Source organism: Filicampus tigris, chromosome 14, assembly GCF_054856515.1.
Source record: "Filicampus tigris isolate MCC_2025a chromosome 14, RoL_Ftig_1.0, whole genome shotgun sequence".
Lineage (NCBI taxonomy): Eukaryota > Metazoa > Chordata > Actinopteri > Syngnathiformes > Syngnathidae > Filicampus > Filicampus tigris.
The window spans coordinates 13430384-13446868 of NC_141230.1; the positions used below are offsets into that span (position 1 = coordinate 13430384).

The following is a 16485-nucleotide window of genomic DNA, read 5'->3' on the forward strand; positions in this document are numbered from 1 at the left end:
TCAATAAAGTCACATCCGTGGAATTCTACGTGAAATACTGTTTACCCCGCCCTCATACAAAACATGAGCATGCAATTCCCTCATATTTATTCACATTACTTTTTACACTCTAAAAAACTGTCAGCTACAACTATATAACTGTCAGTGTCAAACACAGTCGGCAATATTTCCCATAGGAAATAATTCAGATCGACGCACAGTGCTGCACCAATTTACAAATTAATTCTCTCTCTCTCTCTTTCTCTTTCTCTTTCTCTCTCTCTCTTTCTCTGAGTGCTACTCATCTGTCTACATTCTGTTGTTGCATCGATCAGCAACGAAATGAAAGCAAAGCCCACCAGGACGAAACTCGCAACGAAATGTAGGCCTAACCTCTCAGTCACAATCCAGTTAATTCACGATACTGAAATAATAATATATTCTGAATCGTTGATGCAAACAGTTCATTCTTTGAGAGGTTCTCATTACTACATAAAGGCATTCTAGCGCAAAGCACACTGATTACAGTGTTTTCAGAGCAAAAAAAAACAGGTTGTCAGTAACAGTGGCAACGTAAGATGGCTGCCCTCTGGCTTCAGCCGAGGGTGGCCCATTGATCGTCCATTTGTGTCTTTGCGGCAAAGGGCCGTGCTTTACGGCAACGTTTGTCTTCATCTACTGCATAATTGCACAGTGCAGAATCTACTTCAGTCGAACTTTTGCTGCAATGTGGTAAGTTCATAGTTAAACAAATAATAGTGAAAGGGGGGAAACGCAATGACACTGTCTGTAGCGCTAACATGTATATGTACTTTTATTTGTTATGATTCCATAAATGGTGAGAAAAATAACTTATTTTAACAGCTGCCAACATTGAAAAGGACTTAAGTCAGGTGTAGCTAGAAGTCGCTTTTTTTTTTATTTTGAGGACGGTTATTTTTCTGAGGTCGGCAAACTCTACTTAAGAAAAGAGTTTGAGAGAACCAGTACTTGCTGACCTAAAGCGTATCTCCCTCGCTACAATTTCCCATTAAGGCCCTCGCAGCTTGCACCACCGCTTCTGTTCCTGGTGCTAACGAGCGACGTCATAGGGGGGGAGACCGTCAGGAAGCCCAACATAGTTCTCGTGATGGCTGACGACTTGGGAATCGGCGACGTGGGTTGCTATGGTAACAACACCATCAAGTCAGTCCAAATCGGTGTTAGTCTGCACCTGTGGATGTACATGGTACCATCTTCCTGTTGTCATCCCATATGTTCCATTTCCAGGACCCCCAACATAGACCGGCTGGCCTCCGAAGGGATTAAGATGACTCAGCACATCGCAGCCGCCCCACTGTGCACCCCGAGCCGGGCAGCTTTCCTGACGGGGCGCTATGCTGTTCGCTCAGGTCTCCTAATAAAGACTTAGAATTCACTTGTACTCTTTGTTTGTTTACCTGTGGCTCTTTTCAGGGATGGCGGGGGCCGGTGCGACACAAGTTAACTTGTTCCTGGGGGGTTCAGGTGGGCTTCTGCCCGAGGAGACCACTTTTGCCAAGAGGCTGCAGCAACAAGGATATACCACTGGCCTAGTTGGTGAGGGCTTGGTTATTTTTTTGTGCTTACTTCCTTTTCCTCCAAACTGTACTCCACGAGCAACTCCTAGTGGTATAGAATGGTATTGCTTCAAATGACGCATTTTACTTTAATTTCCTCAACTAAACACCCCTTACTTGAGCAAAGGCACATATTTTACATTAGAAAAAAACACCAGACAAAAATGATACACTGTATACATTGAGTCTCAGTTTACTCACAAATGTACTTAATCGGTGTGAAATCTGGGGCTTCTTTGTTGAACACAAAGTTTTTATTCTATTGTATGAATGGCAGCAGGTGAATACACAGTTGAATTATATACTTTCTGTCATCGAGATGAAAACTACTCTCATAATTCTGCCTGTCACAATACATCACTGGGATAGATATACCAACAAAGATAAAATAGTAAATACATGAAAAATTATGCTGAAATTGGATAATTTCCCACGGCACACCTCACGGTCTGTCAGACCTCACAGTGGTTGAGAAAAGATGCGACTTAAATGTTTACAGTAAGTTTTGTAATTTTCATGGGTTTATTTGGCTGTTGCTAAGCTTACTATGTCCACCACGTCATAGTAAAATGTCAGCTTGCTAACCGAATCAAGATTCAAAGTGAATTTCCACCATGAGCTCAATAATGCTAACATTAGCCAAAAATGTCCACCCTGTCAGCGAACTCACATGTTTTGCTGTTTGCATGTTCAATTAGGGGATTTTCCACCGCAGGAAACTTTTCAGAAATGTCCCTATTTACCTTGGTAGTTTGAGTTCCCAATGTGTTTCCACCCAAAAACTACCTTGCTACATAAGGAAGTCTCAAACGCCCCTTCTGGTAATATTGATATATTATCCATCTCAGGGGATGGTCATTTTGCCTTTGACTGCCACTTGCCATCAACTGAAAATGTCATCACAGTGCAGGTGGATTTTTCTGCTTAGTTCATATTCCACAAACACAATATTAATCAAAATACCATAGTTAGACTAGTGGATCGCATATTACATATTATTGTGAAAAAAAAAAGTTCCCTTTTAAGAAGCCAAATTTCCAATTTTCTTCTTAACTTTGCAACAATGTTTTGGAGCCTTAAAATGCAAACATTGGAAAACTGACATACTGTACATCATCAATCCCTGTAAAATTGGACATAAGGGTATAGAATTGTTTCGTTATGGGACTTGTGAGGACTCTCAGTGGATTGGATGCATGAAGTGTTTCACCATCTGCTGGCCTGACATGTGTATTACAGTGTATGTAAGCCAATTTTGCTTAGCATTTTTGTTTTTAATTGGTCACACTCATGTAAACATACTCTGCATCCGATGCAGGTAAATGGCACCTCGGCATGAGCTGTGAGCGAAGGGGGGACCACTGTCACCACCCCAATCAGCACGGCTTCAGCTTCTTCTACGGCCTGCCTTTCACCCTCATCAATGACTGCGTTCCGGGAATGGGGACGGACATTTGGGCCGGCCTGCAGCACACGCTCCGAAAAATGTCGGTGTTGCTCGTGGTTGGTCTTTTCACACTGGTGAGACTGATTCAGTGGTTTCCACTGCACAGTACCTACTCGACTCCAATCTTATTTGCCTCTGTTTTGCACCTCAGTAGAGTAGGAATTGAGTAAACCACACCGCACTGAATGCGTCAAAATAAGACATGCTTACAGTACAATAAACCGGAACTATAACTTTACAGATAACTATAACTTCACTTTAAAGGTTTAAATCCCTCATATTTTCTTGCAGACCTAAAACTCCAAATCGCTCTCATGACAAAAAAAGAGTCCTCCCACTCCACTTCTTTTAGTCTCAATTGATTGCTCCGTGAAGTTGAGGCGTTGGGGGGTATTTATGTTTGTTTAGCTATGTGTCATATACTGAGCTAGAGTGTAGACCAGTGTTTTTCGAACTCTGTGCCGCGGCACACCGGTGTTCATATTGTCAGATGTGCCGTGGGAAATTATCTCATTTGTGCGGTCTAGCGCCTGGCAGCGTCATCATGTCTTTACTACATTACTACATGTCTTTACTGTTCCATACCAGCAGATGGCAGCAGTAGCAGCAGGTAGCTAATTGTCTTTGTTTAGAGACAAGCGAATTAGTGACGCATGTTTATCCAAACAGGCCCATGTCACACACTGAGTATCAATATGAAACATTATAAAATTTGCCTGATTCCTATTCAAGACGTTATAATGTAACATCATTCTTCAATGTTAAAAAATGCCTATTTAAACAATATAACACTTATATTGTTAAAATAAGCCTTTTCTTCTTCACAATTTCAGCTGGTAGTGTGCCGCGGGATTTTTTCGATGAAATAAATGTGCCTTGACTCAAAAAAGTTCGAAAAACACTAGTGTAGACAGTTGACACAGCATAGCCACGTGTATGAAATACTGCCTCCACAAATGGAAATGATTGTATTGTATTTTTCCAACATTCTGGGCTGTGCTCCTGCAAGTAAAAGACACTTGCTTTTCCTCTTACTTCGTCATGGTAACCTACTGTAAGTAGATAAAATATGTCTCCTCTTAAGTGAATGAAACACCTGATGACTTGTGTCTGTACACAGGTGTGTGTTTACACTTGCGGCCTTGTGGACGTCAACCGGTGGCTCTTGGTGGCGCTCCTCCTGTTAAGCTTCCTGGCAATTTCGGTGTGGTACGTTCCCTTTGGCCTTCTGGCCAGGTGGAACTGCATCATTATGAGGGACCAGGAGGTGGTGGAGCAGCCCATGACGCTGGAGACGCTGCCCAACAGGATGCTGACTGAAGCGCAGCAGTTCATCGAGAAGTTAGAACACTGCAAAGCACTTCTGCTTAACACACAGTATTTGGGAACGTTCACATTTTAGACAAGATAGAAAGTGGAAATGTCCCGATCATTTTTTTTTTTTCAACCCAAGTCCAAGCCTTTGATTTTATGTATCTGCCGACACAGGGTCAAAGAACTTCATTTTACTGCATGTGCTGTCTCTTAACAAATTGGGTCAATGCCAATCAGTTTTCTGTTATTGGTGTGGCACGTCCAATGATATTGTATCTGCTTTTCTTCCCTTCAGGAATGCTCACCATCCGTTCCTTCTGTTTTTCTCCCTGGCTCATGTCCACATGCCACTCTTCCACACGCCGGCTTCGGCGGGCAGAAGCCGCCACGGTTGCTATGGCGACGATGTGGAAGAGATGGACTGGATGGTCGGTGAGTGGGCCTTGATAAAACAGCACCGGTGCAGCAAATTGGGGAAACATGCCTAAAAAAATTTTTTTTTAATTAGCAAGATGTCAGTTGAGCTATATTTGTTCCTTTTTTTTTTGTGGTCAATATTCCAAAAGAAAGACCAGAGATGGGCACTTTATCCTATTTTGCCGGTCCGTCCTCCATCCGCGTACTGGGCACCCTTCCGTCATCGTCCCTCTGTCCTTTAAGTGTGCGGTGACCGTTCCGTCCCTGGGACAAAATGTCCATCTCTAAGAAAGACAAGCCCCAACAGGTGGAGTTAAGAAGACCATATCTACCTTTAGCAGCTAACTCGCTATCCGCCGACTTTAGTTGATATACGGTGTATATATGTTTAAGTCAGGAATTTCCTATTGGAAAAATTGTTGTGAAATCAGAAAGAATTGTAAAATCCCACAACACTCATGGAGGTTTCAGTGTACATCACGGATCATGAAAAAAGTGGCTACTGTTGTGTTTTTGTAGGTGAGCTAACGAAGACTGTGGATTCATTGGGCCTGGCCAACGACACTCTGTTGTACTTTACGTCAGACCACGGAGGACACATTGAGAATTCTCATCCTGTGATTGGCAAGGGAGGAGGATGGAACGGCATTTATCGAGGTATTTAGCACCTTACCCCCTTACGTCTACTGTAAAAGTAACATACATCTACTCATTTTATTTTACTTTGTATTTTTTTTTTTTTTTTTTTTTTGATCAACAAGCTCTGTGTTTTTAGTAAGCCAATGTTTTAAGTAACATTTTCACATTTTTAATGGTCATAGAAGTGGGTGAACAAGTTAATCGTAAAAGGTAAAAAGACCGCATTCAACTTAAATGTCCAATAAGGACCAATTCTTCAATGTCACGCAAGCGTAAAAAGTAGTGAATGTTTTAAAACATAAACACAACCATGTTAATGGCTCGACATACATGCTGTTTTTTGTTGGTGCAAGGTTTCCACCCAGCACCGGCGGGAATACTCAATAAATTATTTTTACAGATTGCACAAGAAAAAGCACCAATCAATCAAATTCTTTTAAAATGAATTTAAGATCTCCTTGCTTTATCCTGCCAAGGAGGGAAAGCCATGGCGGGCTGGGAAGGCGGCATCAGGGTCCCTGGTATCTTCCGCTGGCCGGGCAGACTGCCAGCTGGCAGAGTGGTGGACGAGCCCACCAGCCTCATGGATCTTTACCCCACACTGAAATATTTGGCTGGAGACACCCAACCAGACAGGTTTTGATGAGCTTTTTACCCCAAATTTTACATGGCGAACTTTAAAAAAAAAAAAAAAAAAAAAATGTTCTAATGCGAGTTTCAATTAAAGACACTTAGATGGTCACAACCTCATGCCGCTGTTGGAGGGGAAGGTGGATCGATCTGAGCATGAGTTTATGTTCCATTACTGTGGCAGCCACTTACACGCAGCACGCTGGCACCCACCAGACAGTAAGTTCACACACCAAGCCACAGTATCCATATCAGTTTTTTTTTTGTTCTGGTTAAAACAGTAGAAGTATTATTTGACAGATACAACAATGCAACAACACCTCTGTCATTTTAACCAGGTGACTCCATCTTCAAGTTGCACTTCTTCACCCCAAATTTTTCCCCCCCGGGCGCGGTGGGATGCTATGACAAGTCCATCTGCCTCTGTCACGGAGAACACGTGACGCAGCGCAACCCACCCTTGCTCTATGACCTTTTTCGAGACCCCTCCGAGTCGCACCCACTTGGCCCTGACACAGAGCCGCGCTATGCAGAAATCCTCCGTCGGGCAGGCGAAGCAGCGCACGGGCATCTGCGCTCCTTGGCGCACAAACAACCGGAGCAGCTTACCTTGAAGAAGATTCTGTGGCGACCCTGGCTTCAGCCATGTTGTGGGACATTCCCCTTTTGTGGCTGCAAAGAAGACACAAACAAGGTAGTAGACAAAATATGATGGAGTTGTTCAATTAAACAGGGACAAGGTTGTAATTTGCACTCTCTGCCTTTGGAGGGCAGTGTGAGACTGTATTTGACCAGATGGGCAAGTAATGAGGGAGGGGGTGTCAGCTTCAGCACTGATCATCATTGGGATAGTTGACTATATAATTCTATTAAAACATATGTGCTTACATAGTAGCTTTTGGCCTTGTTCAGTCCAGGTCTCAATTCTCACTCCATTCATAGTGTAAGGATGACTCTATTGATTTTGATTTTATATCGCGCGCGATGATCCATGGCAGAAGGTCATACCAGGGTCATTGAGATCCATGTTAAGTTTGAAGGCAATCAACCCCAACATGATTAAGGTAGCTCTGTTCAAAGGTCACATACATTTAAGGTTGTCTGTTTTCTCTCCCAGGCCATATTTGCAACGTGCATTACTGGGATTATCATCTCAAAGGCAAGATTGCCTATTATTTTCAAGGGTGTTCAGCACAAGGTCGCCTTAGTAACCAACATACATGTTTATCGTCATGTTCATCCACCAGTTGCCCTTTTAAACTTTTTTTCTTTTGCTGCTATGCAGTGGTTGCGAGAGGAAAACATAATGTTCTAGTTCAAGTGACACTGACGGAACAAATTGCACATAAATAATAAAGTGTTAACACCGGCAACATGGAAGTAAGCAATGATAATATAAAACATTAAAACGTGTTTAATTGGCTTGGGCAATTTCTCTTTTCACTGTTTGTTTAAATAAAGGTTACCTCCACTTTGCCAGTCTCTAGTTTGTTATTCAAACAGCCCAGTGGGTGTGGCCAACAATTTGGCTCTGTGAATTCTGCCTAGCAACAAGTAGATGGGACCATGAGAACGTCTAACTGGGCTTTGCAGGTGTTGTGCACTTTTTAAAATTCTCCCCAGCAACAAGTGACCTGGATAACAAATCCGGACCATTCTTTTAGGACTGTCACTATCCAATATTTTTAGAATCGATTATTCTATCGATTAGTCCATCAATTATTCGTAAAATCGGCTAAAATATTTGAGTTTATTTGATTTTTTTGTATTACTGTTTATTAATCGATATTTGCTCCATATGTGGTATTATTTAATGAATAAACAAAGCCAAATTAACAACAATTAAGCATTTTCCCACAAGAGTGACTGATGTACTCATTAACGTTTTCGAAACTGAGAACTACTTCTTGGCTACTGATTATTGGATTTTTTTTTGTATTACTGTTTATTAATCGATTTTTGCTCTGTATGTTGTATTATTTAATGATTAAACAAACCCAAATGAACAACAATTAAGCATTTTCCCACAAGAGTGAGTGATGTGCCCACTAACGTTTTCGATACTGAGAACTACTTCTTGGATACTGATTAATGTGAAGGGATACTAGTACTTCTACACATCTGAGTTTACTTCAGGTTCACCTACATTTCAATTACAAGTTATTCATACGACGGATGCAAATAAATATTTTCATAATTTAAAATGACTATTGTTTCTCCAATAAAGTGATTATGATTCAGTTATTGGTTTGGTCCATAAGGTGTCTGAAAAGAAGCAAAAATGTGGATCATTGTGTTCCAAATTAAAAGCATGCACTCATTTATTCTCCGAACCGCTTATCCTCATGAGTGTGATGGAGCCTATCCCAGCTGACATTAGGCAAGAGGCAGAGTACACCCTGAACAGGTCATCAGATGTTTGCAAATATCTTCTTTCGATTAAACACAAAGATAAACCGTCTGCTTTCATGAAGCGCTATATAAATGAGAGAATATTTACTGTTAGGGGGCTGAAAGCAGTGGATTTAGACCATTTAAAGTTCAGTTAAACAATGGCTGAAACCATTAATCAATTCTCAAAATCGTTATGATTAATTTCATAATTGATTAGGTATTAAATCATTTTGAGGCGTCTACATTCCTTTGCTCTAAGTTTCGATGTTTACTAGATATCTATTTCAGTTGTGGCATTTTACAATGATTTGTTGAAGGATTTTTGTCGTTTGTGTGATTTCGAAAGGGTACATTTCATCAAGAAATTACAAAAAAAAAAAAAAAAAAAGACGTCTTTTGTTCAAACAACCTTGTAGATGTGGCTGGCCTATAACAGATTTGCATTGGCCTGTGGGACACAAACTTGTCGGCTGGGACCATGCCTTATAGGGTGTTATATGTGTTGCTTTTGTTGTTTTTTTTAATCGACTTAGTGATTGTACTTAATGAATTCTCCCTAGCAACAAGTGACCTGGCTAATCAATCTGAGCAATTCTGTTTCTTTACGTTGCTGTTTACTAAGTTTAATTTCAGTTGTGACTGATTTCTTGATCTCTTATTGAAACAGCCAAGTGGATGTGGTCAGCCACTGACAAATTTGTATTTGCCTGCAGGGGGACCAAAAAAATTGCTATTTAAAGAGTTAATGAACCGAAACATTTTTTTTTCAAGAATATGTTCCCAGCAGGCCCACTAGTTGAAACACGACATTCGGATTAATATTACATTTGTGGAATATGGTTTATTCAGCAAAATCCACCCCTTTTTAGCCATCTCAGGGGGCGGCCATTTTGTCACTTATGTCGACTGAAAATGACATCACAACTGCTCAGGGCTCAATTAACGACCAATCACAGCTCAACTGTTTTCTGAAGCTGAGATGTGATTGGTCGTTACCTGAACCCTGAGCAGTCGCGATGTCAATTTCAGTCGACAGAAGTGACAAAATGGCCGCCCCCAGAGATGGCTCAAAACGGGTGCATTAACTCTTATTCCACTAACACAATATTTATCAGAGTGCCTTGTTTCAACAATAGTCTTGCACAGAACATATTCTTGAAAAACATGTTTGGGTTGACTTCACCTTTAAAATGATTGATATTTACATTGTGATTTCCGTTGAATTTTTTTATGATGAATCATGAAGATTTGTGATGTTTAACACTTTTTGTGTGTGTGCGTGCGTGTATGTGTGTAGCCATCTGAACTAGGTTAGTTATGGACACGCATGTATGTGTGTAAAGTCTGTTCCATGCTCTTACTCCAACCTTCTCCCTTTACCTTGTTTCGGCTGATGTTGGCGTTGCTTCGAGTTCAGACACTTTCAGGAAGTCAAAAGCAAGGCTGGATAGAGTCTCGGTGGGCCTGTGACGATACCCTGTGGCTCTTCATACTGTATCTTCACCAATAAAAGACTGTAAAGACTGTGTGAACCACTCCAGCCTCAGTGTCATCATTCATCATCATCAGCACTTGGCCCGTCTCCCTCCAGCAGTGGCTGACTGTCAAAACATCAGAGTTGGCTGCAGCAGAAGCCAATAATTGCTCTCCTTCCCATCCCCTATCTCCTCGTCTCTTTCTCCTCCGTCTTCTCAAACTGCTCTCTTCGTCTTCTCCTCCTCTTCCTCCTCCTCCATCGCGCCTGCGGATATTCAGCTCGCATCTGCAAGTGAGTCGGGGAAACGTCACGTACATCATTGCGGTAATCGTTGCAGTTCCTAGCGTAGTATTTACTCCTCGCCCCCCTCACAGCAGAGAAACGTGCCTCCGATCCACTCGAAGTTCATTACAGTAGCTCCTCCGTTCTGTCTGTGATAAGTAAATCAAGCAGCCGAGCGAACCTAATAACGTTCGGCTGTGTATCAAAGTTAATGATGGCTGGTGGGGTAGAATGTTGCCGGCCGTTCATCATGTCACATGCAAGCGAAAGGCGACTGGCATGGACGCACACGTGTCTGTGCGCGCGTTGTGTATATCATGCGAAGAGCTGGTAAGGCCGGTTGCTGCAAAGGTCAATGTTGCAGGAGAAGCCATAAAGCATTTCTGCAACACCTGCTTTGACACACACAAACACAGATCTGGAGAGAAAAGCGGAATATTAAAGGGCGGCTTGAAATAGCTGCTCTGCGTCGGGATGTGAGGAGATGGTAGATGTGGCCTGAGGGAAACAGCCCACATAACCAACACTTACTGTGCACCTATCAAGTATTACCTTGTGTGCTTACTTCAAGTGCGGTACAATTAAAAAAAAAAAAAAAATGATATGAATACTTAATCAGCCATATCTGGCTTACTGTATGATTAATGAGGTACTTGCCAGAATTCAGTTGAGTTATACTTATGAAGCTTTAAATAATGGATTTTTTTTCTTTTTTTTTAAATCTTGAGGCTTGTTTGGATATACAATGGATATGAAATCTACACACCCCTGTTCAAATGCCAGGTTTTTGTGATCTCAAAGAATGAGAAATCATTTTTAAAATGTCTCCACCATTAATGTGAGGCTAACCTGTCCTAAATACAAATCGAGAGAAGGGAAACAAAGTCACCTCTGATAATGTGGTTTCACAAACCTCCCTCTCATAACATCGAGACTCGTGTTAATGCGGAAATCAACCCAAACATATATTTTTTTAAGAATATGTTCCCAGCAAGCCCACTAGTTGAAACACGGCATTCTGATTAATAGTGTGTTTGTGCAAAATGAGTTAAGCAGCAAAATCCACCTGTTTTTAGCCATCTCGGGGAGCGGCCATTTTGACATTTCTGTCGACTGAAAATGACATCACAACTACACAGGGCTAAGGTAACAACCAATCACAGCTCAACTGTTTTCTAAAGCTGTCATTTTCAGTCGACAGAAGTGACAAAATGGCCGCCCCCAGCGATGGCTAAAAACGAGTGGATTAACTCTTATTCCACAAACGCAATATTTATCAGAATGCCTTGTTTCAACTAGTGGGCTTGCAGAGAATATGTTGTTATTCTCTCGGCTTTTCCCCTCAGGGGTCGCCTCGGCGAATCAAGTGGACACATGATTTGCATCATTGATTTGGCAAATCATTTTTACGCCGGATGCCCTTCCTAGCGCAACCCTATTAGCAGGGCACACACACAGACGGCTTGCATAGAATATATTCTTGAAAAAAATATGTTCGGGCTGATTTCCCTTTAAATAGGAGTCAGCAGACACCTGCCACCATTTAAAGTGCATCTGATTAAATGTTTACTGCTCTAGTAGGCTTTTCCTGACATCTTTGTCATCACATCCATCCAGAAATCCACAGAGAACTTCCACAGCATCAGAGAGATCTCGTTGTTCAAAGCTATCAGTCAAAAGAATGAACTATACCATGCAACAGAGTGAAGACAAGGTTGATCTTTATTTAATTTTATTTTAATTAATTGCATTTTATTTTATAATCACTTGGATTTTATTTGATTATTAGTATTGATAAACCATTTCATTTAATCGTATTTCATTTTACTTCAGTTCTTTATTTTGTTTGTTTTCATTTTGTTTTATTTTAATCGTCTCTGCGAAACAATCTTTTGTGCACAAGTCCCAGAATGCTCTGCGCAACAACCTGCAGTTTCTCCGGACGTTTTGAGCTTTGGTTGAAACAAGTTCCAGACGTAATTTCACCACACAAGGTGCCACTCGCACGTTTTTACGATAAGGTCTTTAAATGTTTTCTTAGTTTTGTCTTTAAGAATGTTAGCTTGTGCAGGCTAGTTAGCTACACGTTGTGAGCTCAAGGTGGCGTTGTAAGCATTACGACCTTGCAGGGTGCGAGCCAAATTGGAACAGAAGTCATCATGTGTTAATCATAAATTGAGACTTTGCCTCAGTTGTCTCCAACTACAGTCGAAGGTGTCCCAAACAAACGTTTTGTGGCGTAAAAGTTACTAAATGTACTGTTATATTATATTCTAGTTAGCATGCTATCACTCAATGTACATGTCAAAACTGTACCTTTTGCTCAGTCGTTTGCTTGATGCTGAATTTGCAGCATTTGGCTTTACGTGTAAAATGTCCACAGTAATGCAGTTCAAAATTTTAAAGTATCCCAGTATCACGTAATCATGCTTGACCTTATTTAAAAAAATAAGCCACCTTTTAAAACGTGAAATGAGCTGCTCGTATTTAACGACAACTGCATTAATAATCGAATGCAGGTATTTAAATAATAAAATATCAAGTATAAAATAGTAATATGGCTTTATATCAGCCTTGGCAGTGGAACTCTCACGTGTGTTTACTTAGTCAGCGTGTGTGCTTAAGTCTATGTGGACATGGTCCACATGCCCTGGATGGATTTACATGCCCAGCTCTCATTTTACGCCTATATCCAATTTTCATTTTTTTTTTGTCTGTCTCTTTCCATGTAGATTTCAGCCGACACATTTGATGTACTCATGTTATTGCTGGCAAAACATGTGAAACAACCCCCATGCACCCAAATGGCTCGTAAGTAACTCCTCAAGCAGTGACACGGAAGTAAACATTAATACATAAATAATACAAATATTATGTTACATAACGTTTAGTTGGCCTGGCCTTCTCTCCTCCCATTGACTTAAAGTAAATGAAATGACTTACTCCTCTGGCTACCATCTGCAATTATTTTCCTTTTTTTAAATCGTTGCATTGACACAGCTCTAATGAAGCATTTTTAGACCATTTCATTGTCTGTGCTGTCACTGTAGTTTAGCTTTATAGCGGGTGTTTGTTATTGTGTTTGTTTGTGTATTTTGGGCTGACATACACACCACCAATTGATTTTATTATGATTATTTCCAAGTTGTCAAGCTTTGATTGACGGGGGCGTATCCAATCCATATTTACACTGCATTGGCAGTATCCATATCAGATTTTTATCCATGTTTGGAATCGGCCTGATTTCCGGTACGAACATTTGCGCTGCCATACTCCATTGTTCTACTTAGTAGCTAAAAAAAAAAATCCAGATTGCGCCACTTGAACCATGCAACGTACAGTAACTCCAGTCTTAATGTTAAGCAACACATACTGTGTAACATTTATTGTTGCACAATCTTGAAAGCACACATGTACTGTACAGTATTTTCTGCAATCACATATGCACATTTGTATCAGCACACACACTTATCATTGTTGCTATAAACATGTTTCTTTTGTCGGTCACAGGAAATGTTTAGAGAGGTGGGGTTTGATGAGAAACAGATAGCTTAATAAGCAAGCTAATGGGACAATTACTTTTCAAACCCCCAACTCTCACACGCACGCGTGCCCCCCCCCACACACACACACACACGCACCCCCCCCCCCCTCTCCCGCACACACACACACACACAGACAGGCTTAGCTTATCTCCTGGACCTTTTTATCTGACAGAATTTGGCTGGGAGCGTGAGCTCATAAAGCTCTTCTGGGTGTACTTCTTTTCGACGTTCGCGAAAAGAGTCCACTGCCGCAGAAATGATGAATGACTCTCGATTATTGAGAAGGGGTCAGAGCAGCCATTTTAATTTGGGCAAATTGCAGGTTTTCATCAAACAAACCACCTCCTATATTGGACACCTGATCCTAGACACAAACACACACAAGCTGCCTCAGTCTGTATTACATCTCATGCCGCAGATGTTCCGGTCGTGTCAGTCACCTTTTTTTTTTTCTTTCTTTTTTTTTAAAGATAGGCTGTTTAATGCGTGATGTACGGCCCGCATCTGTTCCCTACTAGTGATGAAAAACCCATGAGTCAACAATTTAGGCAGCTCACATTTTATTGTCCTGGACTTCCTTTTGTTAAGGCAAAACACTCCTTTTGGTCCCAAATAAAGTAGGTCAGCTTGTACTGTTGCACATGGTTGTTGGCGCACTATGCAATTGAAGTGTCACTTCAATTAGAACACTTGAAACTCAACTGAGTGCACTTTTATGCCTTTGGTATTTACGAGGGATGGACGTTTTACAAAATTTCCTTGATTGGCAATAGACAAAATTACAGTCGAGACGGTTATTCTCTGTTTCTTAACCGTTGGTTTAACTCCTGTTTCTCTGCCAGTCATATAGATTGATTTAAAGGGGAAGTCAAACCCAAAATGTTCTTAATAATAATATGCTCTATGCAGCACCACTAGTCTAAACACGGCATTCTGATAGATATTGTGTTTGTGGAATATGAGTTAAGTAAAAAAAATCCACCTGTTTTTGTCCATCCCAGGGGGCGGCCATTTTGTCACTTGCTGTCAATTGAAAATGACATAACAATTGCTCAGGGCTCAGGTAACAACCAATCATGGCTCAGCTTCAGAAAACAGGTGAGCCATTTTCAGTGAATGAATTTGATGTCATTTTCAGTCAACAGCAAGTGACAAAATGGTTGCCCCCTGAGATGGCTAAAAACGGATGAATTTTGCTGCTTAACTCATATTCCACAAATGCAATATTAATCAGAATGCCGTGTTTAGACAAGTGGAGGCGCATATATCAGTAACATTTGGGGGTTGACTTCCCTTATAAGAATGAAGCGGCAGCAACATAAAGATCTGTGTGAACTAGGGATGTCACAATATTGGCAATATCGTGATATTAAAATTGCCACAATATATCGTCGTCGTCATGTCATGATCGTAATAGCAGCAAATCTGCTTAAAAGCCCAAGTTGTTTTTCATTTGTGGAGTTCCAGCACACTCTGGTGGTTGGTTTATTAGTCCAGTTTAATTTGATGGCACCTATGTTTAAGACCCACGCTAATCGCCAATTGGAGCTCATGACTGGCCAACCCTATTTCTTTGTGAATGCTGTTATATTATTTACAAAAACAGAATATTGTAATTTTTTAATATTTTTTTTTAAAACATGAGCTTTTTTTTTTTTTTTTTTTTTTACAATATCGTGAGCTTTTTATATATCGCCAACCTCCCCGCAATATCATTATAATGATCATATCGTGAGGTTCATATCCTGATATTATCGTATCGTGACGTTAGGATATCATGACATCCCTCGAGCGAACTTAACTGCCCATCTTCATCAACATCTTATTTATCCTTTCTTTCTTTTGACACAGTTGACACAGACAAACTTGTTGAGACTGTATCAACAGCACCTGTGATCCATCCAAGTGCATTTAAGTTCCGTTCCCACAGCAGAATTTTTGCAAAATTCGGAATGCGCCGTTTCTGTCACTAATCAATGCTAATGTAGTCGCCAAGTCATATTTACAGGAAATAACGTTCCAAAGGCCACTCTGCAAGTCCTTTTTTCAAGCATCATTATGACCGACATGAGGCTATCAACATTTGACAATTTAGGATTTGCAGCTTTTGTAAGCATATCATTCCTTTGTTCATGGCTCTTTAACTGACATTGGCGCAGTCTTGTTAGAATGGCTGCCTGGCAAGAAGTTTTTCCTCAATAAGCATTATAGAATATGGATGGATTTTTGACAACCAATATCAGTCATACTCGGTTGAGCGAGAAGATGATTTGTTTTGTCAAGTCATCTTATCATCTCATAACATTCCGAGATTGTCTGCAGTTGGTGTATTAACACCAAGTCACTATAGTTCCACTTCAACGGGTTGAGTCTTCACTTCTCTTTCCACAAACTGACCGGAGATTTTTTTTTTTTTTTTTTTTTTTTTTTAAGGACAGTTAACGTGGCAAATGGAGATAAATTGTTATGAAACATGTTTTCATTGCCTCTTTAGTGGCTCTTTGGAATCTCACCATGTTAAAAAAAAATGGCAATGACTTCCACTGTAGATCATGCAAGAGTGTTTGAGAGATGTCATTTCATTGGGACAAAACTCAATAACAGCAACGGGGGTGCTTGTTGTGGGATGGAGAAGATGTAGACGAGATGACGACATAGTGCACATGACTCAATGTTTTCTGTGGATTTAATGCATCCAAAAACAAAAAAAATGCCGTTGAAGAATGACAGCGGCCAGTTTAATTCATATGAGACGTTGAACCA

General features: G+C 40.7%; 1 protein-coding gene and 1 long non-coding RNA gene across 4 annotated transcripts in view; both read left to right on the forward strand.

Annotated features, from left to right (window-relative positions):
• Window positions 1-295: 295 nt before the first annotated feature.
• Window positions 296-8036, forward strand: arsh (arylsulfatase H). 2 transcript variants are annotated; one of them, XM_086051399.1, is made up of 12 exons: window positions 296-361; window positions 639-711; window positions 1015-1164; window positions 1249-1370; window positions 1435-1557; window positions 2896-3098; window positions 4145-4365; window positions 4634-4770; window positions 5275-5412; window positions 5871-6030; window positions 6122-6243; window positions 6363-8036. In XM_086051399.1, exons 1-12 carry the CDS (start codon window positions 322-324, stop codon window positions 6734-6736), a joined length of 1863 nt encoding a protein of 620 aa, XP_085907525.1. In that variant the 5' UTR covers window positions 296-321; the 3' UTR covers window positions 6737-8036. The 2 variants fall into 2 exon arrangements, with proteins under 2 accessions (XP_085907525.1, XP_085907526.1); XM_086051400.1 differs by lacking the exon at window positions 296-361 and having other exon boundaries at window positions 588-711; window positions 1015-1148.
• Window positions 8037-12062: 4026 nt separating this feature from the next.
• The window catches only part of LOC147136435 (uncharacterized), a 42698-nt gene continuing 38275 nt past the window's right edge, over window positions 12063-16485 (forward strand). For both annotated transcript variants that reach the window (XR_015089481.1, XR_015089482.1), the window contains exons 1-2: window positions 12063-12171; window positions 12910-12988. This is a non-coding gene — a long non-coding RNA (uncharacterized LOC147136435). The remainder of the gene's footprint in view (window positions 12172-12909; window positions 12989-16485) is intronic.

Bases quoted from the DNA above. Each gene is read 5' to 3' on its own strand.
- arsh (XM_086051399.1), top strand. From the start codon at position 322: ATGAAAGCAAAGCCCACCAGGACGAAACTCGCAACGAAAT. The intron at 3,099-4,144 runs GTGAGACTGATT...GTCTGTACACAG, and splicing joins TGGTTGGTCTTTTCACACTG to GTGTGTGTTTACACTTGCGG. The intron at 4,366-4,633 runs GTTAGAACACTG...TCTTCCCTTCAG, and splicing joins GCGCAGCAGTTCATCGAGAA to GAATGCTCACCATCCGTTCC.